The sequence below is a fragment of the Anopheles merus genome, chromosome 2R (assembly GCF_017562075.2).
Source record: "Anopheles merus strain MAF chromosome 2R, AmerM5.1, whole genome shotgun sequence".
Lineage (NCBI taxonomy): Eukaryota > Metazoa > Arthropoda > Insecta > Diptera > Culicidae > Anopheles > Anopheles merus.
In genome coordinates this window covers 2,486,262-2,502,628 of record NC_054082.1, presented here as the reverse complement: position 1 = coordinate 2,502,628, position 16,367 = coordinate 2,486,262, and the positions used below count along the sequence as shown (strand labels likewise).

Sequence of the window (16,367 nt, the reverse complement as noted above, 5' to 3'; positions counted from 1 at the left end):
AGCGCGTCAAAAGACCGACAGTGGCACCCAGACACCGACCGGAGGTGGTGCCGCCATTAAGCCCCAGCGCAAGTCGACCAGCCCGAAAGGGTCGGAAAAGCTGGTCCAACCGAAACGACGCTCCTCGGACGATGTGAAGAAGTCTTCGTCCCCGAACGACATGCTACGCACCAAGAGCCAGGAAGCGCTGGGCAAGGGAAAGGGCTCTAGCGCCAAGGAGAAGTCGAAATCGCTGGAAAAGATGGAGCTGAAGCGGCTTGGCAGCCGGGAACGGAAATCTACCGAGGAAAGCGAACTGGAGCGCGCTCGGCGCAAGGAGCGCCAGCAGAAGCTGTACGAATCGGCCATGAAGCAAACGATTAACATGCTCAGTCCGGTGAAGGATCAACTGCCCCAGTTTCCGGCGCCGGAGGATAAGATATCGGTGAAAACGGAGGGTGATAAGATCATCATTGACGCGGACATAAAATCGAAACCGGAAGATCACGTGTTTATCGCGAAGGCACCGCGTAAGCTGGACTGCGGCCTGTCGAAGATAAGCCGCAGCTTCGAGGATCAGAAGAGCGTGGAAAAGCTGGACAAGGCCAGCCGTAGCTTCGACGATCGCAGTAAATCGTTTGACGATCATTCGGATCGGTCGGCGGACGAGAGCAGCATCGTTATCAAGAGTCCGACGCGGCTGAGCAAGAGCCAAGAGCTGAAGCAGAAGATCGAAGGCTCGGTCGTACATAAGGGACGCATGGAAGGCAAATCGAAAAGCCTGGAGAAGAAGTCCGAACCACAGTACTTGGATATTGAGTACAAGACCCGCAGTCTGGATCAAAACTACACGACGGAAAGTAGCGCTTCTTCGTATGGTGGCGGTGATGCCACCTCGCCCGAATCGGAAGCTGCTGGTCATGGCATGATGGCGGGCAGGAAGCAGGAGGTAAAGGTGGATGTCCACTTTTCTGCCAAGATGGATTCGCCTGATGCCGATAGTAGTAACCGTGGTGCATCGCCGAGCGGTCGGGGTCGTAAATCCACCACGGACAGTGACAGTAAATCGACCGATGATCATCGTCCGGCGTCGCGGTTCGATAAGGGCAAGAGTCTGGATAGCAATATGTCGTCGGAGAAGGATGGCAAGAAGAAGGATAAGCCGCAAGCCGTCGAGAGGCGTTCACATTCGCAGCCAGTGTCAGAGTTTGGAGATGAACTCGACATGCAGGACATAATATCCGAGCGACGTACGCTTGATCTGATGAAGCGACGGTCGGAGGAAAAGACAGTAGATACCAGCACGACCAGCTTTATGGGTGAATCGATAGATCAGATGGGTGGAGATAAGGAGGGAAAGAAAACAGCTGGTACGGTTGGCAGCGAAGAATCGCTCACTGAAGTGAGTGAGTTGAAGGATGCTGAAGGGAAAGACACCGGATATCTTCCGCCTCCGGTGCGTGTACCGACCATTGAGTACGAAGAACCATCGCTCGAAGAAGACGACATTGTGGACGAGGTGGACGAGCTGGAGGTGGAGGAGCTGGAAGCTGAAGAGACGATCAATAAGAAGGAAAATTTGGCAAAACTAAACCTGGAACGAAGCAGAAGCGATGAAACCGGCTCATGGGTGACGATCGCATGTGAAGAGTTCACCGGGACTGAGGGGGTTAGCAGTCAGCAGGATGAACTGCAACAAGTGGCTGGTGGGTCGCACTATAAAATCGAGTCACAGGCAACGTTTGAAGATGTGAAAGACTATGCGATGCCCGAGTCGGAAGTGGTCGTTGAGTCGGTTGAGATTCCGGTGCTATCGCAACCGCAATCCAACAGATCCTCGCCGTCGGCATTCGATCATCCGCTGCCGCAAGTGCCCGAGAAGAAGCCGGACGTGGTGGTGTCTCCGTTGCGCGAAAGGGTCGCTAGAGCGTCGGCAGTGGATCGTGATCGCGAAGAGGTCGACAAAAAGCAAGCGTCGCAACGGCGCGGTGACTTCCTGCGGCTGTCGATTGAAAGATCGCGCAGCTCGGATACGGGCTCGAGTCGGGAGAATGAAACCAGCCCCATTAGGCATGATTCCAGCACACCGCGCGGAAAGGGTTCGTTGGATGAAGAATCGAGTGTCAGTTGTTCCATATCACGCCCGCTCGGTATATCGCAAGATATGGATTCGATGGATCACTTGAAATGTCGGGAGTTGCGCGAAGCTATGCTGAAGATGGAGGAGTACGATGATGGGTCGGTGACGATGAGGAAGGTTTCGCCTACGCTCGAGAAACAATATCCGGTCGATTTGGGCTCGGGATCCGAGTTGGATATAGAAACGCCCGAAGATCGTATTTCAAGACTTTTGCAGCGTGAAGAAAGCGAGTCGAGCTCAGACAATGGGGTTGGTCCAGTTGCACCAGGGCCCATGGGTGCTACCGGTTCTGGAGGTGCTGTAGCAAGCGGTGGGACAGTCCTCAAGCCAAGAGTAGTGAAGCCCGTCCGCACGACGCTGCTACACAAGAAAGTGTGTCGTACGGTTCCTTCGAATGAGAAACAGACGCAGCAAACGACTGCAGAGCTAAAATCGGGCACATTGAAACTTCTGAGCGCTGACGGAGGCGATCGTAGCTCGCTGGAGTCGAAATCGAGCCTGGAATCGAAAGGATCGTTGGGTTCGTTCGAAACCGAAAGCAGCTCCGGATCGCTCGGCGCTGCCCAGCGCAAGGGTGATCTGCTGCAGAAGGAACAAATGTCCACCTGGCGCCCGTATCCGATCGAAAGCTCGGGCAGCTCGAGCGTGGAGGACAACTGGCTGCCACCGGAGCAGGAAAGCTACGAAAGCTTCGAGCTGGCGACGGAAACGATCGAACTACAGAAGATTCCGCTGCAAGACTCGAAAGAGCTGTCGCCGGACGAGCAGAAGGAGAGCGACTCCGACATACAGGACGAGCTGAACGATTTCCCGGCGACCTTCGGCTATCCGGAGATGACCTCCACACTCGGTATCGCCATCAATCCGGTGGATATACTTGGGTATGGAGCGAGCTTCGGGGTGGGCCGAACGTTGTCGCGCATCTCGGAGCGCAGCACAAACTCGGAGAAGTCGAGCGGCGAAGAGGTGGCCGAGGCGGAAAAGTCGAGCCTGGAGGATTTGAGCGTACACGACGAGTCGGCCATCTCGAGCGAGCATCAGGCGAGTCTCAGCTCCGATCTGCACTCTAACTCGAACCCGGCGTACATATCCGACGCGGACCGCAGAACGTCGGCGGAGATGCCGGACATTCCGTGCGACTCGGCCGCAGCCGAACGGCTGTCAGAGATCTACCAGAGCAATGTGGTGAAGAGCGGTCGCTTCACCGTGTCCCACGTAACCGAAGGGGGTGGAGCGGCGGGGGGAGGTAATGGATTAAAGACGGCGGAAAGCAAGCCCGATTTGCAGTGTCTTTCGATAGGTGGTGGCAGTCAAGATTCGGAAGACTGGCCCTTGCCGGACATACCGTACGACAGTACGCCGGGAGAGCGGTTTGATCCGAGCGTCGGGGGACCTCCGGGCATGATTATGCCGCCTCCCATGCGACCATACTGGACGGAGCAGGCAATGGCAGGTGCTCGGCAGTCGCAAGAGTCGGACAACTGGCCAACACCCCCGTCCAGCATGCTGGAGCACGCTCCAATCGTGGAAAACGTGCAGACATTCCACGTGAACGAACCGCAGCACCCAACGCAAGTGATGGTGGAATCGTTCACCGAACCGACTACTGGCGGGTCCGATGATTCCGATCCAGATTACGCGGAGGTTGCTGGAGACGATATTCCAGAGCCTCCGAAACGGGACTACATTCCGACCGGTTCCGGATCTGGGTCGTACTCGGGCTCATCTCTGTCCGGAAAGTCGGGCTCATCGCCGAGTCCTTCGCTTTCGATGGTAGTTCCTTACGAGAGCACGGCCTATCTGGTGTCGGCGCTGCAAGATGCAAAGACGTACGAGACAGCCGTTACTTACGAAAATGCGACCTGTCTGAGTGGTGCGCTTGGTCCGACAAGCTGCCTCAAGTCCACGTTCGACATTTGCTCCAGTCAGCGTGCGCTGGGCTCCTCGACGACTACGGGCGGTATTGCGGGAAGGGGAGAACCGAACCCCGACCGGGTCATCATATCGCAACCGACAAAGTCGCCGCAGAACTTGAGTCCCATCACCGACGATGACTTCTTCATGAACGACGAAGTGTTTGGTCCGGGCACGGTGAAGATCGAGATATCGCCCGACGATAGTAAACCGTCCTCGTCCGGCGGTATGGAGTATGGTGGAGGGCAGCAAAAGTTTTCCCGCAGCTCCAACAATTCCGACACCTCGATCGACGACATGCTGTCAACGTCTTGTGGCACGTACATGGAGGAGACGGTCCGGCTGCGCAATCTGGAGCCGCGTCGGTTGAGCAACGAGTCGTGCAAGAAGTGCAGCCACAGCTCACACTCCGAGGAGGAGACGAGCTCGTTCGGCACGGATCTCGATGGGACGGTAAAGATGGGACTGCAGCAAAAGCGCTGCACGCACAGTTCGCACTCGGAGGACACCTCGATTGGGCTTAGCATTTCCGAGTGGTCGACCGGTACGAACACGGTGCGGCAGTATGCGAACCTGTCCGGCTCGGACAGTCTGTCGGCCGTCTCGAACCACTCCGGCAATGCGAAGAGCGAGAAATCGAACCATACCAAGAGCTCGATCAGCTCGAGCGTGCACAAGTCGACCGAAAGTCTGGACGAGAAGACGAGCGGCAGCTTCTCGAGCAGCAACACCAACCAGGCCAACAATGCTGGCGGTGGCAAGCGTTTTTCGCTGGAGAACGTGTCGGAGAACGGGGGCTGTCCGCGGTACGAGCCGTTCAGCAACTCGGAAACGGACACCAAGTTCTCGTCCGGCACTAAGAGCGATGACACCACGCTGACGCTCACCGAGATGGCCCAGACCATTACGGAGTGGTCGACGAGCAGCAGCAACACGCTGATCGCGCAAGTCGAAGCGTTGAAGCAGCTGGAAAGTGGAGGTAATGGCGTGAAGGGCTCCTCCTCGCTGGAACGAGCTGCCGGTGGGGCTACATCGACACGAACCTTCGAGTATGTCCCACTGAAACCGCCCAAGGTGGTGAAAAAGGTGGCTGTCGCCACACCAGACGACCATCGCAAGGATCTACCGGGAGTGCACGTGAAACCTCCGATTCCGAAGCACTACCCGATCGAGGCGGGAGAAAGCTCCAGAATGGCCTCCAGCGAAACGAACGTGGTGATCCCGGAACGTCCAACGAGACTGCCGCCCAAGATCGTGGACGTGATCGAGAAGAGTCCGAAGAGAATGCCCGTAACACAGCAACCTCTGCCACAGGGCAAAGTCCTTTCGTCTGCGAGGATTGAACCGCAAGATGGCGCCAGCAAACGAAAGTCGCTCGAAGTGATGTCCAAACGCTACCAGAGCCAGGACATCTCGGACACCGAGACGTTCACGGAGAAACTGTACGGCCAGAGCGAGAAGCTGACGGAGCGATACCAAAGCCAGGAGTTTACGCCGATGGCCGTGGCCTCGGCACCTAGCAAACCGCCCCGCGGTGACTCGCTGCCCTCCACCAGCCCGACGCCGATGGCCGAGAAGCCGCTGGTGAAGCATCACAGCTACGACGACAAAACGCTGTCAAAGTCGCAGATTCGCGAGTACAAGACCACGAAGATGCGTCACAGCCAGTCCTTCCACGAGCATCTGGTGTCGTCGGATCTGAACAAGATCGTGGAGGAAAGCCTCGGCAGTTCGTCGACCACCACACACACCAGCGAAGCGACCAGCACCGACAACTCGTCGCCCATGTTCCCGCGGCCCGAGAAGCTGGTCCGCTGCTCGCCCTACTACTCGAGCAGCCTTAGCTCGGAGTCGCCTCCGATCGCACCGAATCAGTTGCCGCCGCCGGTGCAAAAACCGCCGCGCAAAAGCTCGCTGCCGAGGAACTTTGTGCCGAAGAGTCCGCCGAGCGGCAACGATACCGACAGCTCGCTGGACCACCGGGCGCAGGATCCGAAGCTGCGAGCGCGCGGCTACCGGAAGAAGCGAACCGTACCGCTCAAGAAGAGCCGGCTCGATCGACCGCTGGAGCATCAGGAAAGCTCCGAATGTTCGGAAGGCTACTTCCCCGAGCTGGACTCGGGCTCGTCGGACGCGGTAATGATGGAGCAGCAGCAGCAGCAGCAGCAGCAGCAGCAGCATCAGCGCTATCCGGACTTTGAGGAAGAGCTGGAACAGCTGCCCGAAGACTACGAGGACGAGACGTACCGGGTGGATGAGGACGAGGTGACGCCCAGCCGCAACGGGGCCGGCGTGTACCCGAGTGCGTCGTACTCGAACAAGTTCGAGGGTCTGGACATGACGGAGAACGTCGACGAGATGGGCTTCCCGCGGTACGATCGGTTGGGCCACATAACCAACCCGAACCTGTACAAATCGGACACTCCGTCGCCGCCGGTCAAGCCCGTCCGGCAGCGTCGGCTGCGCCAGACGAAGCGCGATGATCAGCAGCACGACCTGGAGTACCAGGGTGTGCAGTACACGCCGGAAAGTGGCAGCTGTTCGGAGACGAAGGCCGGCCTCTCGGATGACGTGTGCTACTCGAGCGAGGACAGCTTCGCGGCGGGCTACAATCGTAGCAGCGGGGCCGCACCGGGCACCAGCTCCCGCTACCAGAAGAACGTCGAGATTCCCTATCCCGACTTCCTGTCTGACTACGAGAACGAGTCTTCCTCGGCCTGCTCGTATGCGCGGCGCATGGAGCAGGGCCGGCCGCGCTACGTGGAGCTGGAATCGCAACATCAACAGCGGCAGCAACAGCAGCTGGGGTACGTGGAACCGGGCAAAAGTGTCGATGTGTCGGTTGCGTTCGACCTGAAAGCCTTACCACCTCCGATCTACGTTGAGGAGGAGGAGGAAGAAGAGGAAGGTGATGATCAACAAGGGCCCGACGAGGAGGAGGAGGAGGAGGACGAGCAGGACAATGCTGTTTAAGCGAATCGAAATGAGCTGAATGTCTTGGTGGGGCGCGTGCTGGCGTATGGCCTCCGTAGAAAACACAGTGCCAATGTGAAAACTGATCGACGTTGTGAAAGAAGTATGCCAAATCTTTAAGATCTATTCCATTTATCGCTCACGATCACTCTTTCTCTCATATAATATATATATATATATACATGGATGTGTTCAGGGTATTGCGACACATTTTAATGAACAAAAAGGATAGGAATCGTTGAAGCAAAGATTGTGTTCTTGTTGCCATAACTAATGCCGCACAACTAGAGAAAGAGAGACGAGACTCGTTTGTTTTTGCAACATGGCACAGATCGAGCAAACCCCGCAAGCGCAGTATAGACTAGACGTACCTGTATTGTTTACTTGTTTTGTCTGATTCTGAGGTTTTTATATTCATGTTTACACTACGACTTTTGGGTTATTTTTCCCCTCCAAAACGATCGTAAAATGGTTCACTGCGCTCTGTGTTTGGTGAAGAGACAGGAGAGGGTAGTAACGTTGTTGAAAATTGCTTCTTGTCTATGTGTGTGGGTGTTAGGTCTGCATTTATTAGGCGATAAAACGGACAGGCTAGCTTAATAGGCCAATAGTTTTGCGAGCGAAGCGACAGCCACCACCGGTCATTGCATTCGGAATGCGAAATGCGTATCTTATGAATGTCGTCCCGTGTGTTGTTTTCCCCCTTTTAGGTTGCAGTTTCAGCCTAACGTAGCGAAAAGCAGAAGCAGAAAATGACTCAGAAATGAATAAAATAAAAAAAGGATCGGGCAAGGATGGAAATGAAGGAAGTAAAATTGTGTCAAAGCCACAGGAGAGCATCGTTATATCTCGAGTTAGTATAGTGTAGTGTGGAGGGCAAGCAAAGATAATATTCTAATAATCCAGCAGAGTTCTAGACTTCATAGAAATCATGCATATATTTATGAACTGTTGATCGAAAAATTGATGCTGAGAGCCTTTACTCTTACCGTTTGTGTTGGAACCATGTTTGGATTTATTTTGGTTCGTTCGTTAGCAATTTGCGTGGCAAATGAAAGGACGTTGTATTGTGTCTGGGGACAAGGATGGTACGAAATACTCATGTTACTTCCAATGTTTTCTTTCGAACGTTAGCAAAATATCTCTTGGCCTTACCTTACCCCACGTCCTATTAACATGAGTTTAAAGTTACTGCGTTTAAAACAAGACGCAAATACATTGCCGCATTTAGATCAATCTCGAAAACAGTTACATACAGTCATTGAATGTTTTAAATTATACTATTAAACGAACGAACGGTACAGTGCTGAGGACAAACACTGAGGCCAAAACAAAACACAGCGAAATGAAATTAGATTAGATGTTACTCAACAATGAATGATGGCCAAAGGTTCTGGCAGGAAGGAAAGGTGCGACAGAGAGAGAGGACAGGGGGCATGTTTTATAACGTATTTTGAGCGTTTCGTAATCATTTGACTAACCCATTTATATTCACCGGCAGAGAGAGAAGTGAGGCAGCAAATTCTATAAACATATTATAAGCGCATGACGGATAAGTACGTTATTATCATAGAAAATGTTGTTTACTTAAGCATTTATGAAGATTGACGAAGGAAGGGCAAACGAAGGGCGAACGGCGTCGTCGCATATACGAAAGTTGAGTAACGTTATTAAACATATGCATACATAATATAATTAGTTACTCGAAAGGAGGGGGGACATGATCGATCTCATCCGAAAAGGAAGACAGTGAAGGAGTGGCGCGAAGGAGTGACGTTGATGCAATGATGTATTTGATAGTTTTGACTCTTTGAACAAGTTCAGACATGAGGCCAAAAAAAAAGGAATGCCAAAACAAAATTAAGAAAATTAATTCGTTAGTAATTCGCCAAAACGTTACAAAACAGAGTATCGGCAAAGATGTGTGCGCAGATGAGGCGCAAGTTTTCGTAATACATTTCACCAACATACGAGTTAAACAATGATAGACTTACAACACACGTACGATCGATTGATCCTCACGATGATTGGAATAGGTTTTAGCAAAGTAAAAGCAACAGCAAGACAGCAACAGCAAAACAGGCACGCTAGTACGAAAACGCCCATATATAACCATATTCTTCTGTGAAATATTGCATTATTTTCTATACTAAGCTAACACTAGCCCACATCAATTCTAACAAACTCTCAGAACACCCCGTCAGTCAGAGAAATGCGAACAGCAAACCCCCCAAATCTGAATTGCACCCAACCGTGTGCAGCTCTTGGCGAAATAAGTAAAGGTGATAAATAAAGGCAAAATTAATCAAATCCGCGTCAGTTAGTGGTTTTTCGAATCGCGAACGTAGTCGCGATCATTTAGTTCTTTTTAAACGTTATGAGTTCGATTTTGGTAAACGCTGTCAAGAGTAACACACTAGGACGATGATGATGATGATGATGTTGAACGAGAGTAAGTGAACAATCGCAGACGAGCGATCACACAATCCGCTTCTTATCGTTAGTCAAAACCTAGCTTATTAAGTTCACGTTCGTGCGCATGTAAATCCTTATTTATAGTCCAATAGCTGATAGTAATTAGGATTAAGAATGATTTACTCCATTTAAGTATAAGTTTACGTGTTTAAGTTGGCACAAATTTGGCCCTCGCTGTTTCCCGCTCATCTCATGTACCATAATTATGATCCTCGCATGAACAATCTGTTTTGGTTTCCAAATTCTCTGTCTCTCTCTCTCTCTCTTTCGTCTGTTAGAGAGAGAGACAAAGTTTGATTTTTTCTGTAGATAATTTACGTATTTCGTCTATGCTGTGTAGTTTTGCAATTATTAGATGTAAGCGATGAATGTTGAAGATAAAATGTCTCTAACAAAGCCCTACTCCCTTTTGTCTCCTTCCGTCGCAGATGATTACCACGGTATCAATGGGAACGTTTCGCTCGATCGGCGAAGCGAGATCGTGCAATCGCCGAACCGGTACGAGCTGGCCCTGGGCACGGCGGATAAGTCGAACAACAATTCCCTGTCCCGGGGCGAAACGGGCAGCTACGATCTGGGCAGCGCGGAAGCTCGAGCCAGGAACAACAATGGCCACTTCGGTGGCAGCAACGGGGGTGCGCTGCACACGGTGGACGAGAACATGATCAACAACAACTACCAAACCAACAGCCCTCAGCCACCAACGGGCAAACGTCGTCCGGTGTCGGTCTGGGCAATGGCAACAGTGGCACGCTGCGCTCGATCGACGAGGAGATGCGCAAGAAGAAGTGGCCGACCGATCGGGCCTACTTCCTCGCGAAGGAGCTGCTCATGACGGAGCGAACGTACAAGAAGGATTTGGACGTTATCAACACGGTAAGGGAGGGTTGGAAGGTGATCGCCTTTGAGATGGTGGTAATAATATTGATCTTTCTCTCTGCAGTGGTTCCGCGAGGAGCTTACACCGGAAGATTTGGAAAATCTTCAACCTCTGTTTCAGTATTTTGAGTCGATGCTGGAGCATCACAGCGTCTTTCTGCGCGATCTCGAGCATCGGATATTGCTGTGGGAAGGGCGCGGCGGTCACGAAACACATCGAATTGGCGACGTAATGCTGAAGAATATGGTCGTTTTGCCGGTAAGTAGGGGCTTTCTCCTAAAGTGTGATACCGCATTCCTAACGGAGCGTGTCGTTTCGGCCTTCCACCAGATATACGACGAGTACGTCGAGAGTCATCGCGAAATTTTGGAGCGTCTGAACGACCTGTACGACAACGACGACAAGTTCCAGCAAACGTACCGGGAGTTTGAGCTGCAGAAGGTATGCTATCTGCCGATCAGCTACTTCATCCTGAAGCCACTGCACCGGCTGCTGCACTACGAGCTGCTGCTGGAGCTGCTGCTGGCGCACTACGGCGAAGATCACTTCGATCGCACGGATTGCCACGGTACGCTGATGATGCTGACCCGCTCGACCGAGGTGATCAGGCGCGAGCTGACGGCGTCGGAAAACCACAGCCTGCTGTGCGAAATCCAGCGCGACATCGACGGGTACGATGGGCTGGTGCAGCCGGACCGGAAGCTGATCCGGCAGGGCTGCCTACTGAAGCATTCCAAGCGCGGGCTGCAGCAGCGCATGTTCTTCCTGTTCTCCGACGTGTTGCTGTACGCGGTAAAGTCCCCGGTGACGCAGACGTTCAAGGTGCTCGGCCACGTGCCGGTCCGTTCGCTGCTGACGGAGAATGCGGAGCACAACGCGTTTGTGATATTTGGCGGGCAGCGGGCAATCACCGTGAGTGCGGGCACCACGGTCGAGAAGACGCTCTGGCTGGAGGAGCTGGCGAAGGCGGCCAACAGTCTGAAGTACAAACCCCAGACCCAGCTGCCCATCGTGTCGATCAAAACATGCAGTAAGTTAAAGCGCGGTGTCCCTGTGTGGGTGCGCAGTTTGGTGACGAATTTTGTTTGCGATTTTTAGCATCGTCTGAGGAAAATCTGGAAGCTTGCGGATTGAGCAGTGCGCTTGTGCCACCGGCCGCAGCGAGGCAGCCATCGCCTCGCAACAACACGGCCCTGCACGTGTGTTGGCATCGTGGTGTCACGATCTGTCTCGACGATCATCTTCGCTCGGGAAGGGTAAGTGCTGGCCGTCCCGGAAGAGCAACGAATTCGTCCGCATGTTTACTAACCGAATGAATGATGTTTCCTTTGAAATAGAATCAAATATCGGGCTACTTGCTGCGAAAGTTTAAAAACAGCTCCGGCTGGCAGAAGCTGTGGGTCGTGCTGACATCGTTCTGTCTGTACTTCTACAAGAGCTACTCGGACGATGCGGCCCTTGCCAGCTTGCCACTGCTCGGGTACACGGTAGGGCCTCCCGGCATTCAGGATGCGGTGCAGAAGGAGTACGTCTTTAAGCTTTCGTTCAAAAACCACACCTACTTCTTCCGCGCAGAGAGTGAGCACACGTACAATCGGTAAGGAGGGAAGGAAATTGGCTTAAAGGGGTTGTAATGTAATTAAATTCGGCATTTTTGCTTTTCTCTCTCTCTTCCAGGTGGATGGAGGTGTTGCGTAGCGCCACTCAAATTCAGGAATCCCGCTCATCGCCCACAATCAACTCGAACAATCTAATCAACAATAACGGTAGCAACGGAAACTAAGCAAACGAAAGCCATCGAAACAAGTAGTAGTGACCGTGATCAAGGCGGAAAAGCTTCGACGGAGCTGGCGCACGCATTTCCCCCTCGTGTATGTGTCCTCTAAAGCGTCCTGTTTTTTTTTACATCTGCAACACGCAAAGTGCATCCTTTAAACCGTACAATTGATATGATCAATCGTATTCGTTTACTGTAAGTGTGTGAAAGCTATTTTTGTGTAAAACAATCCAAGATACTAGAAAATCTACCCCCCCTCCCCCCTATCCTAATCTGATCAGAACGTTCCCTCCGTCGTTCCGCTTTTGTATGCGATTTTGCGCATTTAACGGTAAGATTTCATCATTCGTCCCGGTTCATCTGTTCACGAGAACTAAAGAAAAAGAACATTGATTTGAAAGTGATGAGCAAGCAAATACCGGTGACTGCGGGCAACCGGGTAGAGAGAGAGAGAAAGAGAGGGAGCAGCGAAGCAGTGACCGACAGTGGTATATTTATCTTACAATTTTTACATCAGCTGCATGTAGGAACAATTTTTAAGTGCGTTAACGATAAACATTAAGCAAAGCGTGCGTGCGTAATTAGTACGAGAGAGACAGAGAGAGATTGTGTTATTAGCAAAAAAGGGTGATGCAGAGCAATGAACTGAGGCGCGTGGACCGGGGGTGAAAAGGCAGAAACAGATTGATTATACACACTAATAAAGCAAAAGTGAGCAATATTTGAACAAAACGCAAAAACGCTTTAAAAAGTAGTTTCTCCTTTTTGTAGTATTTGTATTTTGTTTTAAATGTACATACAAATTAGACTTAACGTTAGTGCGCCAGTTCACCCACTGGGAGCTTCGTCTTACAATCCTCTTTTGACGGGCTTGGGTGCAAAGTGCACCTTGACCGGTTTGCACAGCTCCAGCTCATTGTTGGGCTTTACCGACAAACAGATCGTTATCTCAACGGTCGATGCTTCGGTCCAGACGCCGTGCGACAGCAGAACCTTCGTCCGCAATCGCCACTGCGATTCGCTTTCGCCCTGCTCCGTCATGACCTTCTTTAGGTCGCGCTTGCGCGGCACGATGATGTGCACGTTCTGGTCCGGATACTTCACCTTCAGGCGCAGGTCTTGCCGCTGGCTTTGCTGCAGATTTTCCAACTCGGCCACAAACGGAACGGCAGCGATCAGCCCCGCCGTCACCTTGATGACGTTCTCCGCACTGTACGAGTTTTCGGTCGGTTCAATGATTCGTGCTTTGCACATTTTGATCTGCGGAAAGATAGAATAGTGTTAGTGAGAAGAATCGAAGGCGGAAACACAGCCACGCGCATACTTACATTTGTGTTGATTTGAGGAATAACAACTGGGGCAGCCGTCTGAACGATTGGTAAAATCTCTCGATACACACGGCCCGGCTTCGGATCGCCCACCGAGGCCAGCTTGGTCAGGATGGCGCTCGTAAACGTGTCCGCAATGAGCGGGGTATTTTCCTGCAGGAAGCTACTCGCATCGCTTGCAATGTGCAGCAATAGCTGGCAAGGCCCGAGGGCACTCTGCGACCGGTCCTTCACGATCAGCACCAGATTGAGGGCGCTGGCGCGAAGGCACATTTGCTTCACCAACAACTGATCATCGATCGTGAGGTTCGAGAAGAGATTCTGCAGCATCAGACACTTTTTGATCAGCTGCAGAAGACACTCCTTGATCGGGGCCTTGATCGAATGGCCTGTGGCGGCCAGCTGCAGCTGCTCCATCTGGAGCTGTGCGCCGAAAAACACGGACGTAAAGTTGGCCGTTCCCGAGAAGGCCGGATCAATCTCGGCCAAGCGATCCAAATCATCCTGGGCCGCTTTCAGCAACGCTTGCCGGGCCTGGGGAGCGGAGTAGGCGCGCTGGATGTTGCTAAGCAGCGTTTCCAGGAACTGTCTCGAGCCAGTGGACCCGATCAGATTGAGCTCCTTCGTGTCTCCGCCAACGGCTAGGCGAGGCACAAAGTTGGGCATCGTGTCACGCAGGTACGCGTAGTGTTTGATTGTCGTTTCGGGGAACAAGCTCAGCATGGCCGGTAGGTGCTGCGCTGCATTGAACAGCATGATAAGTACGCACACGTACGCGGGATCTTCAACGTCCCGCTCGGCGCTATCGAAGAACGGATGGTCCAGCAGTAGCTGTGGCGTGATGGACATGCAAATCTCCGGATGCTTCTGGCCCACGCGCTGCATACAGCCAAACGTCGAGAGACGATCTTCCGGGTACTTTAGCAGCACATCCAGCACTTTCTGCACAACGAGCGTGAGGCACGCCTTGGTGGACACTTTACACGCTCCCAGCATGAGGTGCAGCCCTTCGCGCACCTCCACCGAGTAATCTTCCAGCGAGCTGAGCATCGTCTCGAGCTGATCTTCGCGCAGGATAATGTGCCGCGAGATGGCGGTCAAGCTGTAGATCGCCCGCAGCCGCACCTCCTCGATTTCGTCGTTAAACATGTCGACGAGAAAATCGAGCGACGTGACCGCAAACAGCGGATTCTTGAGCGCCAGTTTGCACATCGAGTTCACCGAAGCCGTACGCACCTCGAGAAATTCATCCTCCAGCCCCTGCACCAGGGCCCCGCACGCGCCGGACGCCATCAGCGACACGGAATCGGCGCTGATGACTTCCTTCGGTGCGTCGTCGGCCCACTTTTTGCCGCTCGACCACTCTCCGCTGGCGAAATGGGCCGCGCTTCGCTCGTGCAGACTTCGCTTCTTGCGCATGTTGCTCATCAGCTTCTTGTCCAGCGTTTGGTGCAGGAATTCGTCGCTCACCATCGTCATGCCACCGAGCAGCTCTGCCGCGAGCGTGCGAATGTTCATCGAGAGATCGCAGATCGCAGAGCAAACCTTCCCGAACGCGTCATCGATCAGGCGCACCTCCTGCTCGGAGTCTTGCACTTTTATCATCCTGTGAAGAGATTGAAGGGGCAAATGAATGATATAGAACACTTCTAGAAGGCACTGGCTTTACTCACTCTTCCGGATGCCGCACGCCCAGCTCGAAAACCATGTTTAGTGCCTCCCTCCTAACACACTCATAATCGTCCGTCAGTGAGGCACAAGCCCTCGGATACAGGGACGGTGGCAGCTGCACGCCCCGCTCCCCCAGTGTCAACATCGAACGAAATGCTTGCGCACGGACACGCGCATCCGGCGAATCGGTGTACTTTCCGATCAGCTCGAGGCTTTCCTTTTCCGCGTCCGAAACGAGCACGAACACGCCCAACAGCAGGATGGCATGGCGCTGCACATTGTGGCTGGGCGAGAACAGCTTCACCTTGGCGAAAAACACCATCTGATTGATGTACGCCACGGACGGGGTGAACGATTTGCCTATCTTTTCCAGCACTATCAGCCCCTGCGAGATGACTTTGGCCGATTGCTCCACCTTCAGCAGCTTAATGACCTCATCGATCAGCTGCTGCCCATCGATGCCGGTTTCGGTGGCCAGATCGGCAAACAGGGAGAGAATCTTCACCCGCACGGCCGACTCCGGCTCGCGCTGGAAGTGTTCCACCAGCTTGCGGATGGCGTCCGGGAACTCGCTTTCATCGAAGTGCAACGAGTCGGTGATTTTGAGCAGAATCTGCAGCGCATCGTTGCTGGTCGCATCCTCGAGCATGTTTACGTAGGACAGGATGGAGGTGAGTGTGCCGCTGGATTTACAGGCATTGCGACGGATGCGTTTGTAGAGCCGATGGGTTGTAATCTGGGGGACTATCGTGGCAGGTTCCTGGAGGGGGTAATGCAACACTGCAATCAATCGTTCATACACAGAAAATAATGTTTATGAACCTTACCGGAAGTGTGCTGATTTCCGAAATTGATCGTTTCACTGCCAGAGCCATGATTGTGGGTGAAATATATCCAATTTGTTATTAAACAGCACCATAGAAAGTGGCCGAGCAGTGTCGTTTGTTTATATCTTTGGCAGTAGCCAGCAGCGATTTGACAGCGACAGTGTGTTGGTGAACGGTCCAGGTGGTTTGACAGTTTAGAGCAAAAGAATATGACCAACAATGTTCGATTATTTGAACTGTTTCTTTGGGTAGATAATTGGAAAATAAAAAAAAGAATAATTACGAAGAGATATTATTTTTTTTCACGCAATTAAACGAATTTCAGCTCGAATTATAATGCAGGAAAAGCTACTGTCAATCTAGGCCGCTGTATGGCTTCCGTGAGCCAACCTGACGTTTCCCA

The 16,367-nt window shown here is 52.6% G+C and overlaps 2 protein-coding genes across 2 annotated transcripts in view; one reads left to right on the top strand and one right to left on the bottom strand.

Annotated features, from left to right (window-relative positions):
• The window catches only part of LOC121590267 (FERM, ARHGEF and pleckstrin domain-containing protein 2), a 29,695-nt gene extending 16,824 nt beyond the window's left edge, over positions 1 to 12,871 (top strand). The window contains 7 exon segments of the mRNA XM_041909760.1: positions 9,910 to 10,155; positions 10,158 to 10,357; positions 10,425 to 10,619; positions 10,692 to 11,391; positions 11,460 to 11,617; positions 11,699 to 11,958; positions 12,039 to 12,871. Coding sequence (XP_041765694.1) covers positions 9,910 to 10,155; positions 10,158 to 10,357; positions 10,425 to 10,619; positions 10,692 to 11,391; positions 11,460 to 11,617; positions 11,699 to 11,958; positions 12,039 to 12,144 — 1,865 coding nt within the window. The 3' untranslated portion in view covers positions 12,145 to 12,871.
• A 9-nt stretch (positions 12,872 to 12,880) lies between these two features.
• On the bottom strand, positions 12,881 to 16,113 carry LOC121590269 (integrator complex subunit 4-like). The gene is made up of 4 exons (XM_041909761.1): positions 15,965 to 16,113; positions 15,140 to 15,897; positions 13,467 to 15,072; positions 12,881 to 13,398 (listed from the first exon to the last, which is right to left on the bottom strand). Exons 1-4 carry the CDS (start codon positions 16,010 to 16,012, stop codon positions 12,988 to 12,990), a joined length of 2,823 nt encoding a protein of 940 aa, XP_041765695.1. The 5' UTR covers positions 16,013 to 16,113; the 3' UTR covers positions 12,881 to 12,987.
• Between the last annotated feature and the right edge of the window lie 254 nt (positions 16,114 to 16,367).

Bases quoted from the DNA above. Each gene is read 5' to 3' on its own strand.
- LOC121590269 (XM_041909761.1), bottom strand. From the start codon at position 16,012: ATGGCTCTGGCAGTGAAACGATCAATTTCGGAAATCAGCACACTTCCG. The intron at 15,898-15,964 runs GTAAGGTTCATA...TACCCCCTCCAG, and splicing joins CGGAAATCAGCACACTTCCG to GAACCTGCCACGATAGTCCC. The intron at 13,399-13,466 runs GTAAGTATGCGC...ATCTTTCCGCAG, and splicing joins TTCCTCAAATCAACACAAAT to ATCAAAATGTGCAAAGCACG.